Genomic DNA, 12,892 nt, shown 5'->3' with positions numbered 1-12,892 from the left:
TTTTGCAGATATGAGCCAGTGGGAAAACTTGTTGGTGGTCACCAAGCTGCTGTAATGTGTTTGGCAGTTGGAAAACTGTCAGAAGATGAGGATATTGTTGTAACAGGATCCAAAGATCATTATATAAAAGTAATATTTGCTTGTTCTTTAAATTTTTTTTCAATAATTTTGTTGGAAGAGATTATATAGCTTTACTTCTTTTCATTCACAGGTTTTTGAAGTGAACAGAGGGAGTTCGAATGTCTTCCAGCCTAAAATGAATCTGAATCCTCCACACTATGATGGAATCCAGTCTCTGGCAATTAGGGGAGATATTTTATTTTCTGGGTCACGTGATATGTGCATAAAGAAGTGGGATTTGTCTAAGCAAGAACTCATTCAGGTACCATCAATAATTTACTTTCAAGATATCTTTTAAACTACATAACTCATTTAATACCATTTCTGCGGAACTGAAACACAGTTAGCAGTAGTGCTTCAGGGGTAATGACATCCCTGAAAGTAGAGCATCATAGATGAGACTATCATTGCTAACATGAGATTTTCTGCAGACATATCATGTAAGTCAATATTTTAAGTTTGGTAGTATCCTGATATGGAGACAAAATGGAAGGGCAGCTAAAATATACTGTGATTATCCCAATAGAAGGAAAATGAGGGAAACATTGATATTGTCAGATACGGACAGTTTTGATGCAGGAAAACATACTGGAGAAGGGAAGAGATGTTGGTTTTGACAAATGGATATAATTTATATTGGTGTGAGAACTTGAAGAGACATGTAACAGACTGTCAGTTCAGTAACTGGTGCAACCATTCTTATAAGCAAAATCACAATATGAGAAAATCTTCATAACCCAGTGTTTTAGTGATGTTCATCTAACAAGATGGACATAACTATGGATCCAGATAGACACTTAAGTTACTCTGAGCACCTTTCTCAGAAATAGTGTAACAAATTACAGAAATCAAAATTTGTTGACAATGTAAATATTCGGCTTGATATCTGATGAAAATGTGACACCTTATGCGGCATGTTATTCAACACTGCCTCTTGAAGGAGTGCATTTTGGGATGTTCACACAGATTATCAGACCATTACAAACTGTGATCACTCAAACTTTTTGTATAATCTTGAGTGTTTCTGCAGGATAGAACCAACACCTTAAAAACCCCTCTATTAACTGTGTTTCATCACGATTATACCTGTGGTCGGCGCAGCCAAATGGTTTGCATTCTGTGGTAAAGTGGTAAAGTAGTCAGTGAATCTGAGAGCAGAGTGGAGCAGAAGTTTTCTAATGGAGAAAGAACTTGGTGTTGCTGACTAGATCACAGTGATAGTTAACAGTGAGATGTCAACAAATACAAATTTTCTAAACTATATGTGAAACCAAACCTTAACAATTTCCACAAGTGTGACTAAAGCTAATGTTAATTGTGCAATCGAGCAAGTAAAATCAGCTGTCCTGGTAGAGATATTTATGCATGCTTCCTCATTGTGCTAACTGCAGAGAATGAATATGCTTTTGCTACTTCTTAGGAGAGCTGTTAAAATACTGTAAATCAGGAACAAAAATGAGTGTAAATTGAAACATCATATTGATGATAATCTGTACAGTAGGTATTGCTGAGGGAAAATCGTGTAAACTGTGAAAGAGGAGTGGAGGTCATAGAGACCAATGTTGTCAAGTACCTTAAATATTGTGGTCATTCACTTGCAATTCTATTCAGTAAGAATGACTGACAAGTGTATCTGTGTCTGTGACTGTTTTATTGAATGACATGCGTATAACATGAGGGAAACTCTCCTATCCCATGAATTTACTTACATCTAGTTTTTATTTTATTTTATATCTAAAAACAAAGATGATGTGACTTACCGAACGAAAGTGCTGGCAGGTTGATAGACACACAAACAAACACAAACATACACACGAAATTCAAGCTTTCGCAACAAACTGTTGCTTCATCAGGAAAGAGGGAAGGAGAGGGAAAGACGAAAGGATGTGGGTTTTAAGGGAGAGGGTAAGGAGTCATTCCAATCCCGGGAGCGGAAAGACTTACTTTGGGGGAAAAAAGGACAGGTATACATGCGCGCGCGCGCGCGCGCGCGCGCACACACACACACACACACATCCATCCGCACATACACAGACACAAGCAGACATTTGTAAAGGCAAAGAGTTTGGGCAGAGATGTCAGTCGAGGCGGAAGTAGAGGCAAAGATGTTGTTGAAAGACAGGTGAGGTATGAGTGGCGGCAAATTGAAATTAGCGGAGATTACATCAATTTGCCGCCGCGGAGATTACATCAATTTGCCGAAGTAGAGGCAAAGATGTTGTTGAAAGACAGGTGAGGTATGAGCGGCGGCAAATTGAAATTAGCGGAGATTACATCAATTTGCCACCGCTCATACCTCACCTGTCTTTCAACAACATCTTTGCCTCTACTTCTGCCTCGACTGGCATCTCTGCCCAAACTCTTTGCCTTTACAAATGTCTGCTTGTGTCTGTGTATGTGCGGATGGATATGTGTGTGTGTGTGTGTGTGTGTGTGTGTGTGTGTGTGTGTGTGCGAGTGTATACCTGTCCTTTTTTCCCCCCAAGGTAAGTCTTTCCACTCCCGGGATTGGAATGACTCCTTACCCTCTCCCTTAAAACCCACATCCTTTCGTCTTTCCCTCTCCTTCCCTCTTTCCTGATGAAGCAACAGTTTGTTGCGAAAGCTTGAATTTCGTGTGTATGTTTGTGTTTGTGTTTGTTTGTGTGTCTATCGACCTGCCAGCACTTTCGTTCGGTAAGTCACATCATCTTTGTTTTTAGATATATTTTCCCCACGTGGAATGTTTCCCTCTATTATATTCTTTTTATTTTATTTTTGTATTTTTAATAGAGTAAATATTTTTATGTCAGTGGATATATGATAGCTACAGGCATAATTAGGTCTTATTTCAGTTACATCAGAATCATCTGTCAGACATACAAGAAGCATGAATTTACTGATAGATTGAAGTACATGCCACCAGGATTTGAATGTGAAATCCTGTCTTTCATAGGCAATAGTCTTACTCCTTTAGCTATCCAGGACAGCTCACAAGACATGCTTAAATGATCAGTCGTATTAGAGGTCAGGATCACCGACTTCATAATATACCATGATGAAGATGCAGGATGGTTGACTGGGCAGCAGATATGAAAACCAGTTCCTCAGGCATAACGGAATCGAAAATGCAATGGTAACAACATGTTTATTCAGCAGAATTGATACAGACAATGTAGACAGTGTCGTAGTGGTATGCGATGACCCTTGGAGGCTGTGTTTGCCCAGCGATGCACAGAGCAGCATGAGATGGCAACAGCGATGCCTAGCTGGAAAGGCTGCCACAACAAAGGCACGGTGTGAATGCCTTGGTGAGTATGCTGCTACATCAGGGCTGCAGAAGTCTGATGCACAGCTGCATTTGGGTGTCGGCTGGATATGCCATTAGGTGTAAATGCAGCCAGCAGCTTACAGTGAATCAGGTGCAGAAGGCATCAAAGTGCAGTCTGCTATCAAAAAACCCTGTGGAGACTCCCAGGAGTTGGTTGATGTCAGCCTGCAGTAGACCCCAGCAGGAAGGTGCCAATTACATCAGGACTAGATGTGGCTCATGTACCAGTGGCTAGCAGAGCCTTTGGATAATTTTAGATGAGACTGGATGACGCACATTGGGGGGATGGCTAATGTGGAGACACTTTCATTGTAGGCCAGCAGTTGATAACAGATACCATTAGGTCCAGGAGACTAGTATTTATGCTTGTCCACCTTGGTGTTATTATGAAAAGGCTCTGCTTCCAGTCACGTATGGGACTTGGACAGCAAGTGTCAGTGCCTGGTGTGTGCTAACAGTATTCGCCACAGTTCTGGGGAGAACAGGTGTTCGCTATGCTGGCTCAGTGCTTTTGCAGCTGTGGCAGCAAAATTTGAAAGGCAGCCTACTGGCTCACCTGGCTGCAGGCTGTGGAGCTGGCTTGGGAAGGAGGTGGTATAACAGTCTGTAATAACAGTCCTGGTCTGACACAAACTTTTAATCTGGCAGAAAGTTCCAAATTCACTCACATTAGATGAGAAAATATAACATAAACTGATACTCAAACACTTGGAAATAGGAGTGACGTAATGGTACTTTATTGCACACAGAATGTAATAATCACAATAATTAAACATTTTGTATCAACACTCATAGCTAAAAGTGCTATTCAAATCAGGTAGGTTAGAGTGGAAAGAGGCTATTTTAGATGTCTTCTGAAATCTACGTAAACTGAAAGAATCATTCGTAGATAGAAGAAATGCTTTGTTTAGAAAGTGTGAGAGAATCAGTGAGATGTTGAACAAATTCCACTGGGAAACACCACAAGAAAGAACCTAAATCAAAGAAAATCTTTCTGCTAAAATTGCATTACCAAACATTCCAAGTCCAATCGAGAAGTATTTCACTTTCTTCTACATAAATATCTCATAATAGTTGGAAGTAACATTATAGACATATGTACATATTCACAAGCGTACCAGCAGTTGTAGTTGTTCTTATCCACCATTTGTGAATGGAACAGAAAGACTAGAAGAACACAGGACAACATAATGTGTACCCTCCAGCACACACTACATACTTGTTTGCCGAGTTTAAATTTGGCACCATCAAGTGGTACTCCTGTCGGTTTGGTGGAAGGCTGTTCATACCTGGAACAGCTTTGCTGGTTGATTGCGAAAAGGAAAGTTGCTACTCACCTTACGGTAGATATGCTGAGTCGCAAATTGGCACAACAAAAAGACTGTCACAAATGAGCTTTCGGCCAGTAAGGCCTTCGTTAAAAATATACGACAGACATGCACAGCCCCCAGATCACACCCTGTTAACTTTCCAGGTTTTCTTAACCTCGAACCTTGCCTCACCATCATTCCACAAATCCCTCAACGTGCTAACAAACCTTATATCTGCAGAAAGAACCACAATCCACCACCTAAAAACTGATCCTGACCTTGTAATACTACCTGTGAACAAAGGCTCCACCACTGTTGTTTTCAACTCCACCTACAAACCTTACCACAAAGATCTGATTCCAGAAATCCAGCAGGATCTCCACTCTCTCCGCAAATCCTAGGCCCATCCTGGAACCCCTCCCCGGAGACCATCTCTCTGCTCACCCCTACCACTCCCTGCATGTCTATCTTCTACATGTTTCCTAAAGTCCATGAACCCAACCACTCAGGATGCCCCATTGTGGCCGGTTTCTGTGCCCCCCACTGAGAGAATCTCTGCTCTCATAGACCAACACCTTCAACCTATTACCCATAACATACCCTCCTATACAAAAGGTACTAACCATTTCCTCCACCGACTCTGCACAGCTCCTGTTCCTTTACCACAAGTTTCCCTGCTTGCCACTATTGATGTCACCTTCCTTTACATTAACATCCCTAATGGCCATGGCCTTACCGCTATTAAACACTATGTTTATCAATGCCTGACAGATTCCAAACCAGCAACCTCCATACTATATTCTCACCCACAATTAGTTCTCCTTTGAAGGCACTACCTACAAACAAATCCAGGGTAGTCTATGGGCTCTTGTATGGCACTATTGTAAGCCAACCTATTCATGGGCCATCTAGAGGAATCTTTCTGAACACCCAGAATCCTAAACCCCTCACCTGGTTCAGATTCTTTGATGACATCTTTGAGATCTGGATCGAGGGTGAGAGGACACACTATACACATTCCTCCAGAACCCCAGTGACTTCTCCCCCATTTGATTCACCTGGCCCTCCTCACTGTTGACCTCCACCTCAAAGATGGCTACATCAATACCTCTGTCCATATCAAACCTACTAACCTCTACCAATCCTCCACTTCGACAGCTGCCACCCATTCCATACCAAAAGCGCCCTTCCATACAGCCTAGAAACCCGTGGTCATTGCATTGGCAGTGACAAGCGGTTCCTCTCAAACTATACCGAGGGTCTCACTGAAGCCTTCACAGACCGTAATTAACCTCTCAATCTTGTACAAAACAAATCTCCCATGCCTTATCTTTCCAGTCTCCCGCCGCCTCCAAAAGTCTCACTGCCAGTCACAGAAGAGCATTCCCCTTGTAAATCAGTACCACCCAGGATTGGAGGAACTTAATTACATTTTCTGCCAGGGTTTCAGCTACATCTTCTCATGGCCTGAAATGAGAAATGTCCTGCCCACAATCCTTCCCACCCCTCCCACAGTGGTATTCTGCCATCCACCGAACCTGTGCAATATACTTGTCCATCCCTATACAACCCCTGCTCCCAACCTTTTACCAAATGGCACACACTGATTACTGTAAGTAATGTAGCTGACAGGTGCACAGTTGTGTTTCACATTGCTTTACTATCACTGTTCACAACACCCCATATATACAGTTAATATGACCAGTCGACTATTGTTTATTTTTTGATAAACCTCATTAATAGGTTGCAGGCAAACGTCAGCATACTGCTGCAATAATCTACTGTTGAATATCTACGAGCATTAAAAATCTAACCATACAGCTTCTTGCAGAATAATACAGTAGGTGCTGAACAGACGCTGTCATTGTTTTAACACACAGCCTATTTGTGTTACACTTAGTTCACTGTTAAGTTGATGCATTGTTGTTGACCTAACTAGCACGTGTTTCTCGTCGGAAAATCGGGCGTGGGCTGACTGTCTCGAGCCCAGAAATCAGGCCTTTATATATCATCACAATAATAGGTACTGAAACTATACATTGTTTGATGTTTAATTTACAGAAATTACAATTAAAACATAACTCATTCAATTCTTTTTAACAGTTTCTTCTACTACAAGGGTTAAGCCGAATTATTTGTTTAAATGATGAAATTAACAGATATAGGAATACAAACAATACTTTTGACAAAACTGGTCATTACTTTGGAATTAATTAAGGACTGGCTTTGCTAACATGTTTTCGAATAGAGCCAAATAAATACTTTAAAAATAATAGTGATTCTTTTTCCAGATGATTATCATTATTACAGAATTTATATTTGTCAGCAATAAAATTTGTCATGAAACAGTTACTGATTTCACCCTATAACAAAAGATATTAACTAGGAAAAGACTAGGAATAGTCAAAATAAATCAGGAAATTAATTACATATACAAAACTAGCAAAACGTTTGGGCAGAAATGTCAGTCAAGGCGGAAGTACAGAGGTGCTTGCCTTTACAGAGGTGCTTTGCCTTTACATATGTCTGCCTGTGTCTGTATATGTGCGGATGGATATGTGTGTGTGTGTGTGTGTGTGTGTGTGTGTGTGTGTGTGTACCTGTCCCTTTTTCCCCCTAAGGTAAGTCTTTCTGCTCCCGGGATTGGAATGACTCCTTACCCTCTCCCTTAAAACCCACATCCTTTCATCCTTCCCTCTCCTTCCCTCTTTCCTGATGAAGCAACTGTGGGTTGCGAAAGCTTGAAATTTGTGTGTGTGTGTGTGTTTGTGTGTTTTTTATTGTGTCTATCTACCAGTGCTTTCTTGTTTGGTAAGTCACAGCATCTTTGTTTTTTAATATATTTTTCCCATGTGGAATTTTTCTTTCTATTTTATTCAAACTAAGCAAAAATTAGATCTTGTGCTATATTCTTTAAAACTGAGGGCCAACTTTTCTCTTCTCTGGATCATTGTCTGTCAAGACCATTGTTTATCATTCTACAATATTGCTGCACACGTTGGTCGGAATCCCAGAACCATTTGAATATGCAATCAATGGGTTCAGAAGGGCCATATTCAGTTCCATGAAAGATCTCAGTAGCCCCTTGTGACTATCTTGTGAGAGGACAGACATATTATTCTCCTAGCTGCGCGACATGATAGTCGCGACTTGCACCTTTAGTCAGGAAATGGGCTGGTATGCTGTTGTGTAAGTACCCACACTTCAGGAGCAGCACCAACTATCAACATGGCAGCCATTGTTATGGCTTACCTGAGAGAACAGTGCAGAGAGACATGATGACAGTGGAGGATGCAGCAATAACACTGACTGCAGGAGTGGCACAGAATTGTATTCTAGGTTGAGTCCTTATTCTGCATGAAGCATCATGAGGGAGGTGAAGCCTTCAAGGAGAACAAACATTGCTAAATGGGTTCATTGTCCTCATAAGGGCACAGTACTCTGCATGATGACATGGAGTGCCATTAGGTATTTACAGTTGGTAACTTTGACAGCAGGCATTACATTTCTGACATCTGGCCATGCAGTATCTTTGAGGCCTTTATGATTTTCTTTCAAGAAGATAGTGCAGGAATACACGTTATCCATGTTGTCTTTATCTATCTCGATACAGAGGGTGTTCTGCTGTTGTCCTATCCAGCATGTTCTTCAGATGTCTCGCATACTGAAAACAGCCGGTGATGGATTGCTGAGAGACTGGCATATTACCACTATATTCCTTGCTTTAGTTTGTGTGTGCATGTGCATGTTTGATGTTGCACATGACCAATTTCAGAAGTCTACTGTTAACCTGCATTAACTTCAGCACAACAGGCTAATGAAGCTGTTGAACCATTTTGCTTATGTAGGCCCCCAGGCTAGCGGATGGTATTGCTGTATCCTATCGTGCCAGGACTTACTGGTAATGTTCATATGGCAAGACTGTTGTGGCATCACAAAATTCACAGCTATATTTTTCACATGTTCATTTTTCACTTCAAAATGAATGTAAGTTCAATACTAGTTGTGGCATAAAAGATCTTATTTACCAGTCAGGAAGGATACACCCTATCGTTCTCGATTGAATCATTGTCCACTATTAATTCATTCAATAATTCATTCAATAATTCATTCATACATGGTGCTCTGCAAGTTTCATTATGAGGAATAGCTACCAGGGATGTGAACATGTCAAGTTAACATTAAGAGAGACAGGGACTCCACCTCAAGGTAATATATTGTGTAGATTATGTGGTATTACGCATCAGAAAATGTGTGGTGGTGCAAATCAACCTGAGACTGGGCAGAAAATATCAGTACCAAATGGAGGAATACTCAAAAGATGCAAGCAGATGAACTTCCTAATGTAAGGGTACGAATCAGACATAAAACACCACCATGTTTCATATAAACAAAACAAAACTTGTATGGTGATAGAAATATGCATTTCCTATTAGTTGCATAGACAGATTTAAATACATTTAATGATTTTACGTTTTGTAAGTTGCACTGAATATACGTACACACATTTAGATCTATGGTACATCCTGCCCTCCGAAATATATCTGGTAACTCAGTGGTGCTATTCCCACCTACCCTACGTGAGAACATCTGGTTAAGACATTCAAAAGTGATAGAAGAGACACACAAGTGATTGAGAGTATGAGTGGTCATGGAGGTGTGCTTGGATGATCTAATTAATTTGACAAACTTGCTATAAATATCTGTTAAGTCGTAGGCATTTTTTAGTGCATTATGTGAATAATTTTCATAATACTGCAGTAAACTATATTTTACGTTTCCAGATTCTTTCAGTGTTTGAATGATAATTTTTTGTTTACAGAGTCTAAATGGCGCTCATAAGGATTGGGTATGTGGACTGACATTCATGCCCGGTGGTCAAATCCTCTTGTCAGTTTGCCGTGCAGGCATGGTTAAACTGTGGTCAGCAGACACTTGCAGCTTATTGGGAGAAATGAAAGCTCATGGATCTCCTATTAATGCCATTACCACGAACTCTTCACATATTTTCACAGCCTCTAGGTAAGCCCTTGTTATTATTTTAAAAATATAGTGAAATGTTCTCTCTCTCTCTCTCTCGCTCTCTGCCTTTCTCTACATATCACACACACACACACACACACACACACACACACACACACACAATTTTATGACAGGCCCTAAATCAAACTAACTTCTATACACAACTACAAACACATGAATGCAATACATATAATGTTCTTCAAACTACAACTGAACAGGCCAGGATAGGCATTCACGGTTGTACACATACCTGCCTTCTGATGGTTGGAATTGAAGGCTGCTGTTAACTGCATAGTAGTATAAAGTTGCTAACTTTTAAATTACAAATGTTTAAAATATTTACAACATAAATTGATTTACAACATAAATTGATATTTTTCTCAAAGTGAAAGGTAGTAAAAAATTAACTCTTGGTGCAGCTAAGATAGACAACACACTGGTAGCAGTTGAAGAAACATTCTCAAGTAGGTAAACCATTGCAGGCAGTCACAGGTATACACTAACAGCTAATATAAATCAAGCTATTATTATTTAAGTGTGGACAAGCAGAAAAAGAAACCTCAATAAAGGAAAAGTTGAGAAATAGGGAGAGGAAACAACATAACACCTTTAGATAATACTTTGTAAAGGCTTTATTATTGAAATTACTTTGTTCATTTTTCTACTGATGTGGGTACTTTTATTAAGTTTTTAAGTTTAAAATTCAAGCTCCCAAATTGTATCTACATGACACCCTCTAGGAACATAATTACAGATCTATGCATCGTACTTCATGTACCCATTCTTCAAAAGGTGAACCAAAAGAAACTCTCCCACACTTTTGGTTCAGAACATCAGTTACGCCTTTTTTATTTCTCTGAGGAGATGTTAGAGTGACATGTGAATTTGGAACCTGGCATTTACCTATGTAAATTTAGAAGACTGCTTAAGAAAGAATACTGTGCGGATGGCCATTGTACAGTATTTATCTTGTGTCCTGTAGGTGAAAAAATTGTTTCATCACATTATTTTGTAATAAATTACCAAAAGTGTGTTCAGAGAAGGTATGTAAGGGTCCAAGTAAGAAGTAACACAGTTTTCTTATGTGTGGCTGAGGAAAACAATTCACACACACTTCTGCTCAGTAGCAACACAAGAAGGTCTCAGGGCTGGCCCTTAGGGCTGGCATAAAAGGCATTGATGAAACCACCCTTTCCCTTGAGGCATTGATTTCCACACATTTCATGATCAAAAACAACAGTTCAGTGTGACTAGCAATAGGAATATTTTTTTGACAACCTTTGACACTACTGGCACCGCCCAGATGATTAAACTATTCTCGAAGGACACTGTGGACATGCAGCCCCATTATACATGATCAAGAGTGTAGTGCAACCATGAGTTTTGCTCTGGTGTACAGGGTGGAATGATGAGGGACCATTCAAAACCATTCAACGAAATTTGAACACGATCCAAAGCAGCAAGAGGTGTTATACTTTTTCAGCTCTCATGTTTTGCACTCTCCTGTGATGTCGTTACAGGGGAGTGCAACAATGACACATGTGCAAATAAATGGCAAAGGGTCCCTCTAAGCCCCCCCCCCCCTTCTTGAGCCCTTTAAAAATGTATCTCTAGAGAGAGAGAGAGAGAGAGAGAGAGAGAGAGAGTCATTGATTTATAGGTGCCAGCATGACGGGCATCACTTTTGACTAGCTCACTAGCTCAGCGACACAGCACTACTCAACTTGGGGTGTCGAAATGGTTGCCTGTCACTAAAGCACATGGTAATCAGTGAGTGCTGGCTGTATCTGTACAGGTGCTTTTTAAAGTGCACAATAAAGGGGTGCATGTGGCACCAAGGGTGTTGCTGAATTGAGGATCTTAGAGGGACACTTTGCTATTTTATTCATGCATGTGTCAATGTTGCTCCCCCCATGATCACAGCCCAGGAACGTGTGAAACAAGAGGGCTGAAAATCGTAAACACTGTTTGCTATTTTGGATCATGTTCAAATTTCATTGAATGTTTCTGAATGGTCCCTTGTGGCTCCACACTGTACACCAGAGCAAAAGCTTGTGGATGCACTACACTCCTGTGGGGTGTGATTATGTTCAATGTTTGCCGAGAATGTCTTCCTACTGTTCATCGCACTGCAAACTGTTGTTTGCAACCATGAAACATGTGGACCTCGAATGAATTTCTGAGCTGTGGCCTTTCTTTGTATGTGTCAAAACCACGCTGTTTGAAGTGTTGCCAAGCCTGATGGTCATGTCACAGGACACCACACTTTTGCACCCTTGCAGAGGAAGCTTGTTGGTAAATTTGAGCCAAATTTTAAACTTCTGTGTTGCAATGGGAGACAATAACGTGTTCTTGAAAAAGTGACCCCATAAGTGAATTGCACAGTGTAATATACAAGGTAGTACTTGATTATTAAGTCAGTCACCAGAAAGAAACTGCTTGGGAACCAATGGTAACATCAAATAAGAATTTCACCTTATTCCTGGAGTCAGATTAGTGTTTTTTGACAACAGTTTAGCCTTCTTTTTTAAAAAATAATAAAAATTACACCCATATTAAGTGAAGGAAGTCTCATTTTGTACTTCATTTGAAATAAATGAATTGGCAAAACTGTTATTCACATTTTTAGTTTTGAATGTAACAAGACTAGCACTGTACAGCAGTGCATGCGGTTGTGTGTGTGTGTGTGTGTGTGTGTGTGTGTGTGTGTGTGTGTGTGTGTGTGTGAAGGAGGGGGGGGGGTGGGCTGTTTGTATTTATCCAAAGTTGCACAATAATCATACGAATTCAAATATGCAGTTCCCTCAGAAATAGATATAGCCTGACCATAGCAAGTTTAACATTAACATTAAAGTGGGCACACTAACATTAACCTTCAAGCAGGTACATGTATGTATTAAGTGCACCAACCACAAATAAAATTGTTCTGCACCGTTGCATTGTTCTTTCACAATTATGAGCCTGTACCTATCCCCTCATTATTGTTTAGGTAACACAGTGATAAATCGTTTTGTAACGCATGCAGTTGAGCGAGCTGGGTGAGGAAAATTTTTTTCTTTTCATTCCCTCCAATACTAAACTGATGATTCCTAGATGTCTCAGCATATGTTGTATCAGCTGATCCCCTTTT

General features: G+C 40.3%; 1 protein-coding gene across 4 annotated transcripts in view; it reads left to right on the top strand.

Moving 5' to 3' along the window:
* Positions 1-12,892, top strand: part of LOC126260249 (kinesin-like protein KIF21A) — a 532,099-nt gene that overhangs the window by 475,619 nt on the left and 43,588 nt on the right. For all 4 annotated transcript variants that reach the window (XM_049957568.1, XM_049957567.1, XM_049957569.1 and 1 more), the window contains 3 exons: positions 9-129; positions 212-382; positions 9,563-9,762. In XM_049957568.1, coding sequence (XP_049813525.1) covers positions 9-129; positions 212-382; positions 9,563-9,762 — 492 coding nt within the window. The remainder of the gene's footprint in view (positions 1-8; positions 130-211; positions 383-9,562; positions 9,763-12,892) is intronic.

The sequence above is a fragment of the Schistocerca nitens genome, chromosome 5 (genome assembly GCF_023898315.1).
Source record: "Schistocerca nitens isolate TAMUIC-IGC-003100 chromosome 5, iqSchNite1.1, whole genome shotgun sequence".
Taxonomy (NCBI): domain Eukaryota; kingdom Metazoa; phylum Arthropoda; class Insecta; order Orthoptera; family Acrididae; genus Schistocerca; species Schistocerca nitens.
Note: the sequence above shows the minus strand (reverse complement) of the source record. Positions and strands in the feature narration are given on the sequence as shown.